A 22234-nucleotide genomic window follows, 5' to 3' on the forward strand; every position below is an offset into this window, starting at 1 on the left:
CGATGCGTTCCATTATGGATCGAAATGAAACCAGCGGAAAATTATATGGCCAAAATTAAAGTAAAAAAAGACTATATTGAACCACGTCACAAAAGAAGGACTTAGAGCGAAAATATCCCTCTCCATACCAAAACGTGCGGATCTAGCCGCATCTGGATCGGGTCATCGGGTATGGCTCAATACGGCACCGTTTCAGAGCCATTGGAATGAGCTTCAAACGGTGTCGTTTTATGGTCTGCATAAAGCTAAAAATAAAACAAATGTATTAAGCCATTTTACAATAGATTTGCAAACCCTAGCTTCCCCCCTCGTCGTTCTCAAGTCTTCCCCTTCAAACTCCGATTGCGACAGAGTGACAAGGATTTCACGGTGCTAAAATAAAGGTAAGCCTTCGCCTATCTCTTTTCTCAAACAATAAGCAAACATCAATGAAAAAAAAACTAAGGAAATAGGAAAGAAACTAAATGAAAAGAAGAATCAAATCACCTTCGAAAATTATGATTTTTTACTGCTTTTTTTTCAATTTCTGATTTTCGTCCCCTGTTACAGCATTGAGTCTGCTTTTTATAGCAGACTATGGAAAAACAAAAAGGTAAGAAACATCTAATTTAAAACGCATCATTTGCTCGCTGATTTTTTCGATTTTCTTGCTATTCTACCTATACTGTTTGTTTTCATCTTTACTGTGCAGGTACAGGCTTGGAGGTAGCGCACGCGTGCGGTGGTGCAGCACGCGCGAGGGAGGCCTTGGCTGCTGCGGCGCTGGGAGCTGGATGCTGCTCTAGAAACCCTAGGGATTTCTGAAAACTGCTTCGGGCTTCAATGTAATTGGACCTTATAATTTTGGATTTTATTTTTGGGCTATGGGCTGTTTAATGTTGGACTTTTATTATTTTATTTAGTTTTTTATTGTACAATGAAATACTCGATAATAAGTATTCTAAGGATTGTACCTCTGAGAGAAATATGCACAAGTCTCTGCTCAATTAAATACTTAAACACTGGTAAGCTAAACTACTGATCTAGTTGAATTCGAAATTATTGATACGATTGTAAAGCACTTCATTAACTCTACACTAAAGACATTTTATAAACCCTAAACTCTAGCAAACCACTCACATGTAACACTCCACACTCATCTCGATGCCTAGTATGAATAGGAGGTGTCACTGGGTCATGTATACGCCAAGCATTTCGGAAAAGTTTAAAACTTTAAATTTTGAAACATTTTTATAAATTCACTAAATCAAGTTTGGAATAAATTGGGAATTTTAGAATCACTTTAAAATCTTTTGGAAGTGGTTCAAGGGTGATTGAGACCAAAATGAATTATTGAGGGTCAAAATAAGCCAAAACAAAGTAGTTGGCCTGGACTTAAGCAGAGGTATCAATACCTCTGAAGAAAGATTGATACTTCTGCTAAGTACTGTAACAATTTGCTCACTTTCTCATTTGAACTAATATTACTAACCTTTGCTCTAATACCTTGAGCCCTTAAAGCAAAAATTAAGCTACTTACTTCAATGTTTAATACTTAAATGCATGGTACTGAAACTTTGGGGCAAGGAGCAAAAATACAAGTTTAAAATGCTCAAAAATCATCTTCAAACACCACCAACTCATATCAACACTTCAAGAACTACTGAAACGATATGAATAGATACAATAAAATCATCAAATCATTTTCAAACTTCATCAATAGATAGATACCCAATTTAAGTTTAATAACTATTTCATGCAAAGGCTCCACTAGCAAAGCATGTACAAAAATCATGAGGTTCAAAAGAATAACATTCTTACTTTTAAGACCATAAAAGCAATATGGAGCTTAAGTACATACATACATACATGGCCATTGACTCATAAGCATATGTTCACTAGGACATAATTGAACACATACACATATTTCACACTCTTCAAGTCTTGTCATGGATGATGTGATCCGAGAAGGCAATTTAGTTTCATGAACTCAACTCGAAAATCTATGCGCAAAAAAAAAAACGATACGTTAAACATAACATAAAGCTTAGTACTCATTTACTTTGAACATTAGCAAGTATAAGCATGAAAGTTCATTCATCATAAACATAATTGTATTGTAAAGAGTATTAGTTTCATATTTTAATTTATTCAAAACGACACAATAATCAATAAACTTATTAATTTTACGCTACGTTATCAAACCAATTTATAATTTCATTTAATATATAACCTTTGATAATGTTAGTAAAATAAAATTTGGACATTTGGAACTCTCATCCAAATTCCTCGCATATGGTATTAAATGTGCATCTATCCTTAACACCACACATATACATATAAAAGGCCTTAAGAATACACCTATGTGTTGTGTCAGAAAGGCGTCATATTATTTCATCATTCGAAGGATTGCAATTTAATCTCTATTAACTTGCCAACCATATCACACTATTCTACCAAATTGAGAAGGCTGTATTTTTATCAATACTTAATTCTTAATAGTATAGTCTTTCATATATATATATATATAACACATGCTTACCACTGCACTTATTTAGCAAATCTTGTAACACATAAACGAGAAACAAAAGGTTTTAGTTATACATTTTTATTTTAGTTATACATGAATCGTGACATTTCCTTTGCTTGCAATTCGCTTTTTGGAAGCTTTGACTTATTAAAATTTATTTTATGTATTACCATCTAGAATATTATTTAAAATAATTTTAAAATATATTTAAAGTTCTGAAAATGGTTTGTAAGAGATTTTATTAGATTGATTAAAATATGATTTTATATAAAAAAAAATGTTAAAGCAAAGATTATGTCAATGTGACATCGTTTACTCGCATTGATCGTCGGATCAAGTAAAAAAACATTACATGATATTTTGATAATGTATCACGTCATTACTGAAAATTAAAATATATATATATTGAGGTGATGACATGACATATTTTTAGAGTTCTATGTGATTACACTTTTACATTTTTCAAATTTAATTGTCAAGTTCAAGGGTCAAAAAAGACATTAACCTTATTTTTATTTCTTTTTTCTTTTTTCTAATATTAATTTAATTATAGCATATAATAAAATCACTATAAAATAAGGCTAATCAGAACAAAAGATGGTTACCAGATGTTGTATTATATTTCTTTGTAGTTAATTGGGCAGAACCTTGATAAAGACCATCTTGAATATTTCGATATTAGAAACGTTTATTCATCTTCTAGTCCTTGAATTGAAAAGTTATATTTTTTTGTTTTAAATTTACGATAGTACATAGTTTTAATCATGATGATCATGAGAACAAATTATTTCTTCTTCTTTTTTATAGGTTTAATGCTGAAAATATGAGTATTTCAAGTGTGAAGTTTGTGTGTGGACTAAAAACTATGGAGTTATGATATAAAGGAAATTTTAACATAAGACACGTAATTCCAGCTCGAGCTCATCCTAGATCATGGAAATCTATAAATGAGTTTAATCAAACTCAAATTTGAGCTCTAGTATAGGAAAGGATAAATGAGCTTGTGCTCACGCAGTCTATTGTATCTCGAGTCAACTTTGAGCTTAAAAATTGATGTTTGATTGACCTCAAGTTAAGAATCGCGCCCAGAGTTTTGAGTCGAGCTCGAGCCATTACACCCCCCTAATTCAGTTGAGAAAACAAATAATCAAATGTCAATGAGATGAGATGAGCTAAAAACAAAAAGTCTAAATAAGCACTTCATGAAGTACTTGGCAAAGCTCCAAGCTGGTAATGCTAGCTTGAAACACCTTTCTTTCTTCAATAACTTCAGTAATTTATCAAACCCTAATCACAAATAAATATTTTCATTGAAAAGAACATCTAATCTTATCTATATTGAAGTATTCTTGGGTCCATAGAGAAAGTTCCAATAATGGTTAAGCATATGATCGGTGGGCGTTACTCTATCCCCTTTTCCAGTACAGAATATCGCATATGCATCTGCAGCATACCTGGTCACCGAAAAGGGTCACTGGAAAGGTTACAATCTAAACTGCTTTGGCGTGGAAAGAATGGGATCAACAAGATTGGATAGATAACTTACTTTCCGACACCGTACAGCTCAGTCACATGAGTCCATTCCTTCCATAAATATTCCTGAGACATTCGTTGTATCATCTCTGCCCGCTTTCTTTGAAGACCAAGAGTTTTTATAGCCTTTTCTATCTCCTCAGTGGCAACCTCAGTGGCCGTTTTTGCATCAGGGCACACAGTGAAGAAATCAGATAATACTTTTCTAGTCTGCAATCAATGTAACAATTGTTACTTTGACTGTTTTTACCATCCATGCTAGAAATATCAAAATTTGACGTCTTGTTGCATATTAACACGACAAAGTTCTGCAGCCAGCGATGAGACTGATAAAATGATCAAGATCTGCTATCCATAATAACTAATTCAGAATCTCATGAAAATCATATTTCAATTTGTTTCCACCTTCCAACTGATACAATCTATCCGCAATACTATTAGCAAATACAGGCTTCATTAAATGTGGTTATATCATATAGCCCCACCTAATATATTTCCAGCATGAAACTGCTCAGATGACAGAAAATCAAGCATGAGAGTTTCTTAGCTACGCAACATCCAAAAGTAGAAGAACTAGAATTTCAATCAAGGGGCTGCACACTTAAACTATGAACAGCAGGGAGGAATACCAATTGGAAGAGATGGTGATGGCACCTTTGGAGAGAGAACAAAACTTCCTACACAAGGATAATCGCCTTCTATATTGTTTTCTACACTTTATTCTTAGTTTTGTTCTCCATTTTGTCAAACAAAATGATTTCCACAAGGATGGTAGAACAATCTCATAAATGCTTATGCCTAAGGCTAGGATCAATGACTACCAGAGAGACCTTTTAGCCTAAGGCAGGCTTATTGAAACATAGCCCTCTCACAAACCACACAAAAACACTGCACTTTTTTCGGTCATTATTTCTTTTGTTCTCAAACCCCAGCTTCAAGCCTTCAATTACAAACAAAAACATAACTTCACAATGGAGATCTATTTTGATTAGGGGCCATAACAAGTATAGTTTCTTTATGTAAAAACCAGCCTTGTTACAGAATACCTCAGGAAAGTGCTGCCCCTTGAACTGCAAAATAAATGTAACTTCTCTATAGGGTCACTTATGTATATTTTAAAAATGAATAGATGCATTCAAGGCTAATTATCCCCTAACAAAGGCATATATAATTGATCCACTCATCTCGGCAAAAAATAAAACACGAAAACAGTGACTGCAATGGACTTACATAATTGTTGTTATGACATGATATGCGAAAGCAACATTGATGCTTGCATAGGGAACACTATAAGTACTAAGGGCAAGACACCTTCCTAGTTCTTAGGCTCAAAGTGGCAAGCCACTTCGGGTAAAAGTACCATAGAGGCCCCTGAAGTAGGAGTCAGGCTGCATTTCGCCCCATCTACTCAAAAAATGGGTAAGTTAGACCTTATATGTTAGATCAAAGAACAAATTGATCATTCTTTTAAAATTTTCATCATTTCTACCGTTAAAAACTGGTCTTTGTACATTAGCATGACATACACGTAGCATACCATGTGCCACAGTCTGGTTATTCTGTCCGGCACACCAGTTTTTAATAGTTCAAATAGATGAAATTTTTAACAAAAAGGACTAGTTTGTTCTATAATCTAATGTAAAAGGACTAATTTGCCCTTTTTTTAGTAGAGAGGGCAAAATGCAATCTGACTCCGACTACAAGGGACTCTAAGATACTTTTACCTACTTTGCAGCTACGATGGAAGACATGGAAATATATTGTGGTCAACAGCCATTGATAATTGTCGAGGTGCAATTCACAAGTGGATTCATATGATTTAACTTTTTATTCAAATAAATAAACAAATGAAGGGAAACCATAACCCCGAGAGAAAAGAAAGTAAAGCAACAGCATATGAAAAGGTTTCGCAACAAGCATTATTAAGTAAAGAAACGCAATATTTGAATAAGATATTTGACTGAAAGAAAGAAACCTGGTTCCCAGTTGTTCTATTGAGAAGCATACATATAACCAAGACCCTCCAGGGGTCATGTGTATGATCCTCTTGGAGAAGTGGAGCATCAGAACGAGGAGGGATCCATGTATTATCGACAGTTTTTCTTTGGTAAGCCTCATCTCTCTTCTGAGAAGCAGAAAGTAAAGGTTTAACTTCATCCGTCTTCCTTGGTTTTCTCAAGCTTTCATTGTTCTTCTGAAAATAGGGGGACTGTTTCAACACTCTGGGTTTTATTTTCTGATTCTCACTCGTCTTCTTTTGCTTTTCTTCGCTTGACTGGAAATAAGGAGAGACCTTTACAACTTCCGCATCCATTCTCCTCTGCTTTCTATTCTGTTTGCTAAAGTTTTCCCCTTCCTTCAAAAGCTTTTCATTACTACAACCTTTGTACACAACTTGCGTAATGGACTTGAGCTGCCTTTCACAGTTGCCTTGAAAATACGGTGAAACCTTTCGTACTTGCACATATCCTTTCTTCCTCTTTCCATTCCTTTTGCGCACAATCTCAGGTTCCTTCAAGACCTTTTCCTCACCATGATCGCCCTCGTATACAAATTGGGAAACCGCATGATCAAGATTTCTAATCTCTTTGCCCCCAATGGCATCACTTTCATTGTCACCTACAATTCTTTCCTTCATCACTAGTCTCTGCCCTTCAATTTTCTTCGACTTCGGCATTTAAGAACTACAATTCAACCATAAACACTTTAGAACAGCATTAGGGAAACAAGAAACCCCAACATGATATACATACATACATCCATTCATTCATATATTCATATATACACTTCAAGAATTGGATCCAAAATAACATTTGGGAAACAAGAAACCCTAACATATGGAAACAAAACCAATTTATTCCACCTGAAGGATATCAGAAATCAAAGGAAGCCAAGGATCAACTTAAATTCATGTCTTTGAAATTCATTACAGAAGTACGAGAGCACCAACTTTCATTGATCATCACATAATCTATATAGAAGAATCAAAATCCTTAAGAATTAGAAGACATAAACACACAAACTTCCAGCCATTTATAAGTTGGAAAAAGAGAAGATTAAAGGAGAGATATGTCCAAATTACTGACCTCAAATGATGAAGAAAGTGGCATTTTAGAGCATTATGAGACAAGTGAGGGATTCGCCCGCGGAATTCGCGGCTAATACGGCACTGATAATTCAGAGTCGTCGGCAAAGACGAAAGTGAACCAAATCAAACCACCAAATGAATTAGTGGGTTACCATCAACACCAAATTAACACAAAACCAATCCATAAATTTTACGTAGAAGGGGAATGCAGTAAGGATTCCCGTCTGGGAGGATCGTTAAAAAGGTAGAGAAAAAATGGAAATAAATTATTATTGTTATTAGGTGAAAAACAATTTATGAAATAGTAAAGTGAATTTAAATTTTTTGAAATTTATAAAAATAGTCACATTTTTTTTTAGTTACTTCTACAAATTTTTGTTGGTGATTTCCAACAAAAACCCTAATATCAACTCGATTTAAACCCAAGCACATTTGGGATGATAAAGACCTTAATTATCTAGCCAACTCACGGAGTTCAAAAAAATTAATAAATTTAACATTCAACTTCATTTAATTTTATTCTTTCAATATTTATATATTCTATTAATTTAGTCTTAATCTTAAAAAAATTAATAAATGTAGCCATCAGCTTTATTTTTTCTGTCAATTTAATTTTTATTTCTTAAAAAAATTTTAAAAAAAATTATTTCTCTATTGTTGAAAATATTTTACTTGCTGCAAATGGCTTTTGGTATATTGCATGAGACGGAAGCTTTTCTCTTAAATAACTTCGAAATGAAAGTGATAGGAATTGAAATATTCCAAGATAAATCACAAAGTTTGTTAGGATTGTCTCAATAAAACTATATTGAAAAAGTTCTAGAGAGATTTAAAAGTAAAATTGTTTCACATAAATTGTTTCAATATAAGAAGGGGACAAATTTAATCTCATGCAATGTCCAAAGAATGATGCGGAACAAAAGAGAATAAAATATATTCCTTACGCTTTTGTTGTGAGTAGTTTAATGTATGTCAAGATCTACATAAGACTCGATATTAACTTTGCAGTTGAGATTCATGGCAGATATCAAAATAATCTTGGAAATGATTATTGGAAGGCTGCAAAGAAAGTTGAGGATACCTACAAGGAACAAGGAATTACATGCTCATGTATAAGAAATCTAATTAGTTGAAAGTGGTTGGATATTCAAATTCAGATTTTGCTAAACGTCTTATGGTAGGAAGTGCACTTTTGACTATTTATTCATTAATTGATGGCGTCGTATCATGGAAAAGTGTAAAACAATATGTTATTGCATCATTTATGATGGAAACAGAATTTATGGCATGTTCTAAGGCTACAATTCATCCATTATAGTTGTGGAACTTTATTTCAAGACTTGTGATATTCGATACCATTTTTAAGCTGCTGAAATTTTATTGTGATAATTCCATGGTAGTATTTTCTCCAAGAGAAACATATTCTAATGTGCAAAACATATGGAATTAAAATTTCTTATCATTAAAAAGGAAGTTCAGAAACAAAAACTTCTATAAATGACATTAAAATTGATCTCATGATTGCAGATTTGTTAACTAAAGTCTTACAACCAAAGACATTTAAAGAACATATACATAAAGTTTGTCTTGGTTGTATTGATGAATGATATTTTATGATAATGTGACACTCTGAGCTCGACATAAAATTTGAAATTATTTGAAACAAGAAAATAGTTATAAGATATTTTGTGATCATGTATGTTACTTAAAACCTATTATATTGAGTTGTAATGTTATAGTATATGAAAGGAAGTATGTGACTTAAACTATACACAACCTTCCTAATGTCACGGACTTAGATTTTTCCCATGCAATCTCTACGGCCTTAGGCAGTTTCTTCACCCAAAAAATGCCTAAGTTAGCCTAACTCCCAACAATTGAGGATTCAACAGAATTTCTCTACGGCACCCACGAAGAACAAGCGGAAGAACGAAAAATGAAAGAACTCGAAAGATGAACAAAGCCACAGAAAAGCAAGAACACTAGAGAGAAAGTTTTGAGTGAATGCTCTCAAAATTCTATTACTCACTGAATAAATTACAATGAAGGGGAGAGGTAGAGGTGATCATGGGTTGGGCTACTCGGCCCGACCTGACAGCCCGCCTGAAAAATGAAAGGGTTCGGGTAAAAATATAGGCCCGAAATATGGGTTTGGGTAAAAAAATGAGGCCCGTTTAAAAAATGGGCCGAGCCTCGGGTAAAAATTTTTTGGCCCGGGCCCGGTCCGAATTATATATTATTTTTAATCAAATATAAATATTATATATATTTAATATGGGCTGGGTCAGGCCAGGCTCGGGCTTAGCAATTTTCTTTCGGGCTGGGCTTGGATAAATTTTTAGGCCCATATTCCGGCCCGGGCCTAGAAAAACGGGCTTAAAATTTTGTCTAGGCCCGGCCCATGATCACCTCTAGGGGGAGGTATCTATTTATAGTTGAGTCTCTCCAAAATCAACAATACAGATCAAAGTACATCAACAGTTAAGATTAAAAGCTATCTACAGAATCGTATCTTCTAAAGATTACATATCATATCTAGGATCACATATCTTTGAAGATCACGTTCCATATTTGCCAAGCTTTATAGATGGGCCTTCAATATCTCCAAGCAACGGGTCAGTCCAGTTGGGCCAAATGACATTTTTTAAACATGTTGGTTCACACAAGTGCGCCATGGTTGCGGGCTCCCATGCGCAACCCATGACACCTAACTCATAGTTGCGATTCACTATAATACGGTAATAATGATGAGTGTTATTTTTTGTTATGCACATTCAATGTTTATTCTATTAAAATTTTATGTTTTGGGATAATATATAATATGGTAAGAAAATGTAATGTTCTTTTCATCCGTTACTTGATAGAGTTAAAAAAATGAAATAAAATAAAACATTTGAAAATGCAAAATCTTGAACTAACAAACATCTCTCTCTCATTTTCTCTCCTCTCATCATTCCAATTGGGAAATGATCAATTTTTATGTATTAGGATGAAAAATGACTACTTATCCTATTTTCTTTCTTCTCACTTTTCTTCCTTAGGAAGCACGCTCAAAAATTATTTTTTTTTCCACTTTTTCATTCCTTCCTTCTACTCTTCTACTTTTTCACCCAACCAAGTACACTTGAAAAATGAAAGAAAATAAAATAAAACATTTGAAAAGTACATCATTTTGAACTAACATACGCATCTCTCTCATTTCTCTCCTCTTATCGTTCCAATTTAGAAGGATTAGTTTTCATGCATTATGATAAAAAATAATCACCTCTCCTATTTATTTCCTTCTTGAGTATGATGCAGACCAGTTGTTAGTTAATATATATATACAATGCGTAGAACTGCCCATAACTCCCTTCCCCAACTGTTAAATAAGAGGATAAATGCGTTTCGACACACTTAAACTCCCGTTCTCCTACATTGACAACAATAATAATATCAATCAAATTAAGACTCTATTAATTCTTAATTATACCCAGCAGTTGGCTAAAATCCCCCCATTGAACTCCATAATGTTGCTTTTCAGTTAATGCGACACACTTATGGCCGAAACATTAAGGAAAAAGAAAAGTGTCTTGTTTATTAAAAAAACAAGCTGTTTTTGTAACTCTAAAAAGAGGAAGTGTTTTGATTTGTACGAAAAGTCAACGACATCCTGTTTAACTTTAGGCTAAAAAATGGTCAGAAACACTTCCAGAATTTACGTTCTTTTGTCAATTACTACCACATTTGGATTCTCATGCATATAATTAATCTAATCCAATCTTGTAATTTTATTTTTCTTCTAAGGATTTCCTTTTTACTAATTTATTTATCTTTTAACTTACAAATTTATATTTAAATTATTATTTTTCTCATTTTAATACTTAATTTTTTTTAAATTGGTACTTTCATTAGTCAAAACATTAAATTTATTTAAAAAAATGTTTAATTCACAAATTAGTACTTGAACAATATTCTTTTTTCTAAATTGATACTTACACTTTTTTCTGTCCAAAGTGATATCCAAAATTTTCTCTCGTTACCCATTTTACATCAAAATGTTATATCTGTTAAACAAATTCCAACCAATAATAGATTGTCATGTCATATAAACTCTAAAAACTAATTTTTAATTCTTTTATTTTTTTACATTATTTCTTTTTCTATTTTTCTTTCTTATTCCTTTATAATGTTTGGCAATACAAGCAATGTTCTAAATTGGCTCACCTAAGTCAAAATGCTAGCAATTAATTTTGTTTTTGAACTTCCCCATCTACTTGCTCGACCTGACAAGATCGAAAATGTTCTTTCATTGATCAAAATCAATTTTTTTCAGAATCAGATCAAAGTAGTTAATTGGATCGAGAATCAGTTCATAGATAAGGGTTGAATCGATTGACTAGTAAACCAATACAAATCAATTAAACCGAGCCAAAAAAAATTGTTGAACCAATTGATCTAATTTCATTTATTTTAAATATTTTATGAAATTTTAATAATTTTAAATATATAAAAATAATTTCTTTTTTGGGCAAATTACCATTAAAAGTCCTTTTTTTAAATAATTACCGAAATGGGCCCGGTAAATAATTATTTACTGGAATGGGCCCATTTCCCAGAAAGCGCGTCCACGTCAACGCGATGTCAGGATACGTGACAGGAAAACGCGTCCCTGAGGGAGCGTTTTGCCCAATTCACTGCTTTTAGGGTTTAGGGTTTAAGGTTAAAAATTAAATAAATAAGGCATTAGAGTTTAGGGTAAGGGTGTTTATGGGCCGGATAGGGCCTGCTTGGGGCGGGGCCCAAAAAATTTTTTGGCCCGCTTACTATGCCCGGGGCTGGCCCGGCGCGAAATATGGGACTGAAATTTTGTTCAGGCCCGGCAGGGGAAAATTTTATAAGCTCAGCCCGGCTGGAACCATTTTTTAATAATCACCAAAAAATTTATTTTAAAAATAAAAAGAATAAAAAAAGTATTTTAAAAATATTTTAAAATTAAAGAATAAAAAATATTTATTTTATATTCGGGCCGGGCTGGGCCGGGTTCGAGCCAAAAAAGTGGTGCCCATGGCCCGGCCCATTTTCTAAACGGGCCTCGCTTTTTTGCTCAAACCCATAATTCGGGCCTATATTTTTACCCGAACCATCCCATATTTTTTGCTCGGCCCATGAACACCTCTAGTTTAGGGTTTGTCAATTAAATTATTTTTAAATTTTTCAAAATTGGATTAGTTTTCGTGTTTATTATTTTTAAAAAAATTCAATTAAATTAGGGTTTTAGTATTTTTAAGTAGGATGCTTTGTTAGCAGAAGTACTGAAAAAAGTAAAGCATTTCTGAACAAAGTAAAGCAGGATGCTTTAACTTATGCATATGTTATACTCAAAAAACCATCTACCGAAAACATTATTTTTTAAAAAAGAAAAGGCAAATTAAATTAAAAGTAAGGTTTATATGTCATAAAAAATTCTGAGCAAAGTAAAGCATTTCTACAAGAATAATTCTTTGCTTTCAAAGTAAATTTTGTTCTTTTCTTGTCAATTAAATTATCTAATTGGTCCATCAATTGAGTTTACCAATTGACTATAAATAAGGCAAAATTTTCCCTCAGATTGCATAAGTTAAAGCAAAAAAAAAAAATTAGAGAGGCTAAAAAGGATAGAAATTGAAGATGAGTGAACGTATTAGTGCTGTTATTTACTATGATGGTGAGGTTTGCCACACTGAGAACGGTGTTGTTTTTTTATCGGAGAATGCAGTGCGACTGGTTTTTAACCAGAACATAGATTTGACAGAACTTCATAAAAGAATTAGGCTTAAAATATTCGGAACGACGCCAATGAAAGTTCTGTCTATTACGTATCGATTTTGTTCTTCTGTTGATCCGGTGACATATGACTCTTTCGACATAAGAGGTGCTCGTAGCTTGGAGGCAATGGTACAGACTCATCGCACTAGTGGAGCACCGTATATTGAGTTATACGTACAATTTACATCACCAAATGATGTAGTTGCGACTGGTGTTCGAGAGGAATACGCGACCCGTACTCGACACTCGGTTAGTGGGTTACAAAACACGAAGCAACCCATGTTTGGTAGCGGTGTCGAATACACAACCCTTGCACGACACTCTGTCGGTGGATGGGACATGCACGTCGGTGGGTCGATGTTTGATGCTAGAAATACGTACTGGGGAACAGCATCAACTTCTACTAGTTGGCAATCTACATCCAATTGGGGACATTATGAAATGCCCAGAAGAAGGGATAATGTACTCCCTACGACGTCCACCGGTGAGGGGACCTTGTACGTTACAGATGATGGTGACTTAGAATATGACTCTGATGTGGATCCACCTCGAGAGCCCGAGACTGATGGTGATGAAGTTGGATTATTTTCTGAATCGGAGCATATTCCAACCGAACCTAAAGATGTTGAAGGGGGTTCAGATGAGGAAGAATATCCACGATTCAGGGCATACTCACCTCCAGCCCACATGTATAATGTCGATCTGTCTGCAGATGATGCGTTGGAGTTTCCAAACCTACCACACCGGTTGCATGATCATACAAGTTCAGTACTGGATTCGGGTGAATTTGAAGTTGGTAATCAATTTTCCAACAATGATAGTTTTATTGGTGCTTTGAAACAACATAACATCAATAACGGCGTAAACTACCACGTCGTTAAGTCCAAAAATGATAAGTTTGATGCGAAGTGTGCAGTGCAAGATGGTACTTGTTCTTGGAAAATCTACGTCTCGTTAAGGAAAAAGACAGGGTTGTGGGAGATTAAAAAGTACAAAGGTCCACATACATGTGCTGCAGGTACAGTATTTAGGGTTTCTGAATAATATTGTTATTATGTAATGTTGCATTATTTAATGTACTCCGTTTATAGGTATTTCACAAGATCGTCCCAAGATGGATTCAGCTATGTTAGCTAGCTTGATACTACCCACGTTGAAGGTAGATACCAGGACTTCAGTGCTATGTTAATTGTCAATATTCGTAACCAAATGGGGTACACGCCCTCTTACCGTAAAGCTTGGATAGCTAAGCAGAAGGCGTTGGAGAAGATGCATAGTGGGTGGGACGCCTCATATAATCATACCGATGATCGGTATGTATTTCAGCATGTATGCTAACTCTGGAACGATGATCGGTTCTCGAGTAGGTATATAATCATACCGATCTTCCCACATTTGGATGTAGTACGACCAGAATCCCTGCCAATCCGTATGCAATTACCGTAGGTCGATTTTGTGGTGATCATCAAACACCTCAAGTGCCACGAAAATCGGTTGTCTACATCCAAATTGTTGTAACACTCTATCTGACTGGTGCATCTCCACGGTCGCATAGTTGATCAATGCAACTTTCACCTGCCAAGCGTTTGGATTTTGGAAGTACTCATCCGGAATTACTGCTCGAATTGCCGGATCCTCGTAAGATGTCCATTGAAACTATATGAACATGATGGAAATATTAGCTATATATATAATACTAAATACTAAATATCAATCGACTAGCTCATGATGAAAATATCAATTTTATTTAATACTTACTTGTGCTTCCGACTGTTGGTCTAATAGAAGCCGTATATCTTCAAAAGAGGTAGGTAATCGAGTATAACTTACTGAATGGTTCCACCTAATTAAACAAATTTTTAGCATACTATTATTTTTAAAAATCTACGTAATTATTGTAAAATCTAATATAAAATTTACCTCGTTATGAGTGGGAATATATATGGGTGGTCCACTCGAGGACGTAAAAATGGAAAGAGAAACCGTGCCCATGACTGCAGTAGTGACAGGCAACCTCCGATTTTCGCTTTACTCGGTCGCGTCGCCCCGCACATCTTCCGATATAATGTTGCCAACACGACAGACCCCCAACTCAATTCACCAACTGCTCTAAAATCAACGAGTTTCAACAGCCATCTTAGATGTAAGAGGTTCCGTGACAAGTCCGGCATCAAATAACCTCTAATTATCTGAAGAATGTATGCCCAAGCATATCGAATTCTTTCTACTTCGGTTGGATCATCATTCGGATCTGGGAATGTGTCTCGTAACCAGCCCATCTCGATCCGACCTCTGTTAATTTTCTCTGGAATAGCGCCCTAAAGCTCGTAGCACACCGCTCCCCAATCGCTAGATTGAACAAACCCGGTGACTGGGTACCCGTCCACTGGCAATCCCAATTGCAGATTGACATCTTCCAAAGTGATAATGCACTCTCCACATGAAAGATGGAATGTGTGCGTCTCGGGTCTCCATCTCTCAATCAACGCACTGATAAGTTTCGGGTCCAACTTGCATCCCCAACCTACCGTCGCCACGTGCCAAAAACCCACTTCCCGCAGGTAATTATCTACCAACGGTGATGGAGGACCATACATATTACGGATATAGCATTCCAATATCCGATCTACTGACTTTTATTACATATAATAAATTAATAATTATTTACAATTGCATAAATAAAAAAATCTTAAATAATATTTGAAAAATAAATTTAACACTTACCATTTTCATTTGTTCGACGGATATGTGCTTGTTATCAAGACGAATCAATTCTCCGGCCATTGCTAAATTCGTACAAATTTTTACAATTTAAAAAAATTTAAAAAAAAATTAAAATTTTTTTAAAAATAATTAAAAATAGGGATTTAAGAGAAATTTGAGAGCAAATTGAGATTAAATATGGATTTGAGAGAAATTTGGAAGGAAATTGAGAGATAATTGAGAAAGGATTAATTTGTGAAAAAAATGAAGGGGTGGGGGTATTTATAGTTTTTTTTACCGTTGGGGGAGCAATGGTAAAAAAAATGACCGTTGGTACTGTTCACGCGCGGGGAAAACGCGTCCCCAGGGACGCACTGACGTGGTAGGAAAACGCGTCCACGTAAGCGCGTTTCCTGTCCACGTGGACAAAGCGCGCCATTGAGGACGCGTTTTGTTGCCACTTCAGGAGAAAGCGCGCTGACGTGGACGCGCTTTTACGATAAGGACCCATTCCGATAAATAATTATTTACCGGACCCGTTTCGGTAATTATTAAAAAAAAAAGGCTTTTAATGATAATTTATCCTTCTTTTTTGCTACATGATTGCTTTATATTATAAAATAATGTAGAGTTAGGTGGATGTCACTAACTCTTTGACTTGGACCAAATCTCTCTCACTCATATATATATATATATATATATTAAATGTGTAAATAGAATAAGATGGAACTGCAAAAAAGAGTCCACCCCATCAATTATTCTTCATTTATCTTGAATTGAATGAATCAATATACTAAGAGACAAAGGATTGGTCTCTGTATATTGCTTGTGAAACCAACTGTTTTGTGTTTCCATAGGTTTCTTAGAAGAATATTATTTCTTATATCTATAATAATATTAATTAATAATATTTTTTATAGGTTCTAATTATATTTGTTCTTTTTGACACAATGCCTAGAATTACCCATGGTCCCTTCTCAACTCATAAATAGGAGGATAATATGTTTTAGCGCACTCGAACCTACATCCTCCTGCATTGACAACAATGCTCATACTAATCGAGCTAAGACTCAATCAACTTTTTATTTTATTTTTTTAATAAATATAAACAGGAGTTTATAATTATTATATATATAATGTTATTGAATTAAACCTTATTAAATGTTTTTAAAATTTTTTATTGATATCATTCGATAATCTTATATGGTAAACTACATCAAGTCACCGAATTTTAGTAATTTTTTATTCAAATCATTGACAATAAAAGAAAATTTTAAAATATAGCACTGTCGTTTGTGAATTAATTCTTATTAAATGTTTTTTCGTTAAAATTAATTATAAAAAAAAGGAAATAAATGACTAAGATAAAAATATACTAAAATTGAGTGATTAAAATGAACGTACAGAAACACTGTTGTTAGCCAAATTAATGAACAAAATGAAAAAACTTCTATATTTGATATTTCTTTTTTATTTTCAGTGATCAAAATAAAAAATTAAAAAAATAGATAATTAATTAATGTAGTTTACCATATATAAATAAAATACTATTGAGTTTTTTGCATGGAAAATAAAATATCTAACCCATGAGTTGGAAAATTAGTCTTTTGTTTGGTAGGTAAAGATTACCTATATAATTCACTGGAATTTGAGTTTTCAACGAATAAGTACGATATACTTTTATTCAGTGGCGAAATTACATGTGCATGCATCCATTTTTCTTGTCAGGGAGTAAAGTCCCCAAACTGGTAAATTTTCCATTTAATCTCTTAAATTTTTATAAAATTACATATTAGTTTAAAAAAAATTTATATTTTGACCACTCAATCATTTATAATTCAACTTTGATCTCTCCAAAAAATAATTTTTTAACTTCGTCTTCGTAGGAAAACTCAATTATTGTCAGTTTGGATGGAAAGACTAACGATTTTGACATGTTATATGAATTTTTTAAGTAAAGAGAAGGGAATATTGCAAGCAGGAACTCCATCTAATTAGAACCAAGGGCGTGACTAGCTATGGGTAAAATTGCACTTTGACTCCCTTAAAAATGATAAAACTTTTTTTAAAAATGATAAAAGATATAGGTTATTAAAATGATAAAATTATATTTTTACAATCGTAAAAATTACAATTTAATTTCGATCCTTCTTAAAAAAAATTCTGATTTCACCGCCATGGTTATAATATATAGAAATACTGCACTAAGTGAGTTAGTCTCATACTTTTAATTATTTCATTCATAGAGATAGTTCACTACAGATTTTCATGGCGCCTGCTTGCGGGTGGAGGAGGATACTAAATTATGTAACAAACCATAGTCAGAAACTTGAAGCTGCTGTTGCTGCTGATGTTGATGAAGGGCGACGCTTTGATGTTGTATAGAGTTCTCTTCTTGATGATTGCTTGTTGATGGAAAGAAATAATGAGCGAGGAATTCATGAGGGAAACCGGCCGATGATGTGATGTTATTGCCTCGAAGAGAGATCGGAATTTGATGGTTATGACGGCCTTCGTACGTAGTGATCACAACCGATGGATCTTGAAATGATCTCTCCACACGCTTCTTCACACCACATTTTTGGGTGGTGCATCTGTAATAGCTTCTGCATCTCATATAATAATTCAACATTACCCAACTGTCTGCCAATGTTGATGGATTTTTAACTGTAAAAATACAATCAAGGCTTTTGTACTAAGAGTCGAGTTACATTTTGCTCTCTCTACAAGTAAATTAGTCTCTGTACATTAACTAACAAGCAATTTGGTCTTTTCTGTTAAAATTCTATCTATTTATACCATTAAAAACTAGTACGATTGATGTAATAACCAGACAGTAACATGTGATGTACCACATGTACCTCATAGAGTGACCAATTTTAAACAGGAGAAATAGATAAAATTTTTAACAAAATGACCAGTTTGCTTTTTAATCTAATGTGTATGGACTAATTTACCTATTTTTTAAATAAAAAAAGTAAAATGCAATCTAACTCCTAATTCTTATATAAATATACAATATTTTAAATAGGATTAAATCACCATTTGGGGATTAAACTTAGTAATAATTCTCATATTAGGGTCTAAATTTTTTTTATCCAAGTTAATCTCTAAACTTAACAATTATTTTTATATCAGGGCTTGAACTTTTATTTGTCCAAATTAATCCTTAAACTTGACAATTATTCTCGTATCGGGGTTTGAGCTTGATAATTGTTTCCACATTGGAACCTAAACTTTAAGACTTTCAAAGAATATATCAAAGACTAACTTGGATAAAAAAAATTCAAATCCCAATGTAGAAATAATTACCAAATTTAGGGCTTAACTTAGATAAAAAAAAATTCAAACCTGAATATAAAAACAATCGCCAAGTTTAAACTAAAAATGATTTGCATTTCTAAATACAATTAAGATAATTCACAAATGATTAGATCTATGAAATGGGTTTCTAACTATTTAGTACAAGGAAGATGCAGCTAGGGAAACTAATTAAGAAATTAATCAAAGAAATAAATGATTTGGACTAAACTATAAACTGCATAAATTTGAAGAAAACAATTAAGAGGACCACCTTGGATAAGGGCTATTCTTGACTGCCTTTTGTCCATATTTCCTCCATCTATATCCATCTTCAAGAACATCAATCTCAGCCTTGGTGAGGAAGGCAAACCTTGGCTCTCTTTGTTGCCTCTCCTTTTTTGGTTTGTTCCTAAATATTTTATATAGAAAAAAAACCTTGCTAATTTCAACATCAAAATTGCATGCAATAATTAATTACTACTAATTTAGTTTCTCCGTAAAATATATGTTGTTGAGGGAGTGTTTCACTCTTTCATGTCTATACTCGATTTTAGTTTTGGATTTTTGTTTTTCTACTTCAAAAAATGTCTAAAGACGTTTTTGGAGTTTCAACAAAAGTGGCTAAGTCCACTAAGAAAATATTTTATCATCTCCATGAACCTTGAACTCTCTTTAGAATAGAAACCCCAAGCTAAAATCGAGCATAAACACCCCAAGAACAATAACTCAGTCTAAAACAAAATACACACCCTTCCATATTGATATCAAGTATTAGGGTTTCTTTAGCCTTCTCACTTCTTTTTTTTTTTTGGTATTTTATTGTCTAATATATATAAATAACATTTAAAAACTAAGAACATAGAAGTGAAATTTGACTTCAAATTCCTTCCATAGAAAGGCAGAAAATTTTATATTGGGAATAGTCTAATAATATGGTATTAAAGCAAACCATGTGATAGTCAGAGAAAAAAAAAACCAGACAGTAGCTAGCTAGCATATGAAAAAACAAAGAAAAATCAAAACCTACACTTTCTTTGATTTTTCATGTTCGGACCCTTTGTTGGTCTTGCTTGAATCTTCAACAGCTGTTCGGCCATTAGAGGGAGATGACACTGAGGAATTTGGTGTAGATGGATTTTCAGTATTATCAATATTAATCCTTACTGAATCGTCTACAGTTTGTTTGGAGTTACTAGTGTTGTCGTGGACCGGACCAACAACATCAGATGAAGAACCAGACATGTCGAAGAAGGGTCTTGAAAAGGAGTTTTGGTCGTGTAAACAGTCGGTGAAGTTCATGTAAGAAGAATCCAAACCCTGAAATGGTGGTGTTGGAGCAGCTTGGCTGTAAACAAGAAGATTATTGTAGTCAAAGAACGGGAAGGTTGATGAGTTGAATCCTTGGAAAGGATCATAATTATACAGTGGGTCATTCTTTTCATTTGAAGACGACATATAAACAAGAATGAAGAAATTAGGGAAGAAGAAGATGAAAATGAAGAAGAGACGGAGTTTGATTAAGAAACTTTTTTATTTTTTTATAAGAAAATAAGTGTTTTTCGTTGGTAAAATATCATGAGGCCCTTGTATTAAGAGTTGGATTCTACTTTGTTCTTTATATTTAAAAAATGGATAAATTAGTCCTTATCTATTAGATCAAAGAGTAAATTAGTCCTTTTGTTTAAAATTTCATCCAATTCTACTAATAAAAACTTATCCATGTACCTGTACGTTAGCATAAGATGCATATGGCATGCCACATGTCCCTGTTTGTTTATTCTGTCAATCATATGCCAATTTTTTACCATACAAATGGATGGAAATTTTAATAAAAATGACTAATTGCTCTTTGATCTAATTTATAGGGGCTAGTTTGGCCATTTTTGCGTAGAAGAGGCAAAATGCAATCTGACTCCTAGTATAGGGGTTCCATTATACTTTTACCGGATTATTTATTTGGTTTAATTATGCTCTAATCCTTGTACTTTTAGAATTGTTGAAATTTAGCTTACTTTTATTTCTATGAATTTTGTCTCTCTATTTTTCTTATTCGAAAATTGAAGTCCAATCAATAATTCTGGCAATGAATTTTCTTTATGACATTTTAGTATTCAAAAGTCTAATTTAAAAACTAAACTACATATTTAGATTTAATAGAAGTGGATTATTAATTGGATTTTAATTTTTAAATTAAATAAACAGTGAAACTAATTCTTGGAATTAAAAGAAAATGACTAGATTTCAAAAGTCTAAAGAGTACAGGGACTGGAGTAGAATTAAACCTATTTATTTACTTTGCTTTTTTCATGGAGAATAGGTTAGGTTTGGCTATTCTCCACTCTTATTTAAGTCTTCTATCCATCTTTTCATGGATGATTATAGTAAGAGGGGGATGTAATTGAATCATTTTACTTTTTGTCAAATCTATCAAATGAATAAACTTCATTAAGCATATATCTTCTCAATATTAATTATATATTGGGATTTTTGTTTGATGCATAAATTATTATATATTTTAAAATAATTTTCCTGTAATTAAAATAATTTTTGTTTGATGCATAATTTTATTGTAATTTTATATTGGGTATCATCTTTATACACTAAAATAAAAAATATATATCAAAATAGAAATTATATCTAATTTATCGTTCACGATATTTAAACTGTTCAAATAATCACTCAAGTATTAGGATATCGTCAAAAATTATTTTGTTAACTTTTGTCAGTTAATTTCAAATTCTAGTCATTTCACCGTAAAAATGTATTCGGTCACCTAATGAAATGTTGATGTCAGCCTTTTTATTAGTATAATAACAAATTTAACCCTTAACATTTACATATTTTATTTATTTAGTCATGATTCAACAAATTTAATCATCAATATTTATATATTTTATCAATTCAATCCCGATTCTAAAAATTTTAAAAATTTAAAACTAAATATTTAAAAATAACAAATAGAAAACATATAAAAATTCAAAAGTTATTAAATTTATTAAAAATGTTATAAAATTCCTACTCAAATCACAAGAAATCAACACAAACTCATCTTCACAATAGCAGTCAAATATATCATCCAACTCATCTTCATCCCAAGCCTAAACTGTCTTCACTGTACCTCCATTGATTGGGTTATCATTTTTTTTTAATTTAAAATTGGAAATTAAATTATATAACAAATGGACTATTTTGTTTTATATACTATAAATAAAATGTTTGATTTAATTTGGTGTCACGGGTTAATCAAATATCAATTCAGTACGAATAATGATCCAACAATATACAATATCAAATTCCATATTAAATCATAT

General features: G+C 33.0%; 2 protein-coding genes and 1 long non-coding RNA gene across 5 annotated transcripts; 1 reads left to right on the forward strand and 2 right to left on the reverse strand.

Annotated features, from left to right (window-relative positions):
• Nucleotides 1-245: 245 nt before the first annotated feature.
• Nucleotides 246-965, forward strand: LOC107931330 (uncharacterized). Its single transcript, XR_001693206.2, has 3 exons — nucleotides 246-383; nucleotides 550-592; nucleotides 692-965. It is a non-coding gene; the product is annotated as an uncharacterized lncRNA (long non-coding RNA).
• A 2714-nt stretch (nucleotides 966-3679) lies between these two features.
• Nucleotides 3680-7598, reverse strand: LOC107931354 (methyl-CpG-binding domain protein 4-like protein). 3 transcript variants are annotated; one of them, XM_016863235.2, is made up of 5 exons: nucleotides 7129-7538; nucleotides 6906-7013; nucleotides 6018-6726; nucleotides 4056-4252; nucleotides 3680-3963 (listed from the first exon to the last, which is right to left on the reverse strand). In XM_016863235.2, the coding sequence occupies exons 3-5, from the start codon at nucleotides 6717-6719 to the stop codon at nucleotides 3843-3845; spliced, it is 1020 nt and encodes a 339-aa protein (XP_016718724.1). In that variant the 5' UTR covers nucleotides 6720-6726; nucleotides 6906-7013; nucleotides 7129-7538; the 3' UTR covers nucleotides 3680-3842. The 3 variants fall into 3 exon arrangements, with proteins under 3 accessions (XP_016718724.1, XP_016718723.1, XP_016718725.1); XM_016863234.2 differs by lacking the exon at nucleotides 6906-7013 and having other exon boundaries at nucleotides 7129-7598; XM_016863236.2 differs by lacking the exons at nucleotides 3680-3963; nucleotides 4056-4252; nucleotides 6906-7013 and adding an exon at nucleotides 4392-5112 and having other exon boundaries at nucleotides 7129-7544.
• Nucleotides 7599-17866: 10268 nt separating this feature from the next.
• Nucleotides 17867-20410, reverse strand: LOC107931319 (probable WRKY transcription factor 28). Its single transcript, NM_001327327.1, is given in 3 exon segments — nucleotides 17867-18226; nucleotides 19195-19332; nucleotides 19951-20410. Coding segments are annotated over 3 exon segments (906 nt in total). The 5' UTR covers nucleotides 20379-20410; the 3' UTR covers nucleotides 17867-17886.
• Between the last annotated feature and the right edge of the window lie 1824 nt (nucleotides 20411-22234).

The sequence above is a fragment of the Gossypium hirsutum genome, chromosome D09, assembly GCF_007990345.1.
Source record: "Gossypium hirsutum isolate 1008001.06 chromosome D09, Gossypium_hirsutum_v2.1, whole genome shotgun sequence".
NCBI classification, from domain to species: Eukaryota; Viridiplantae; Streptophyta; class Magnoliopsida; order Malvales; family Malvaceae; genus Gossypium; species Gossypium hirsutum.

Bases quoted from the DNA above. Each gene is read 5' to 3' on its own strand.
- LOC107931354 (XM_016863234.2), bottom strand. From the start codon at position 6,719: ATGCCGAAGTCGAAGAAAATTGAAGGGCAGAGACTAGTGATGAAGGAA. The intron at 4,253-6,017 runs GTTTCTTTCTTT...CATTGATTGCAG, and splicing joins ATAGAACAACTGGGAACCAG to ACTAGAAAAGTATTATCTGA. The intron at 3,964-4,055 runs GTAAGTTATCTA...TTCGGTGACCAG, and splicing joins GAGCTGTACGGTGTCGGAAA to GTATGCTGCAGATGCATATG.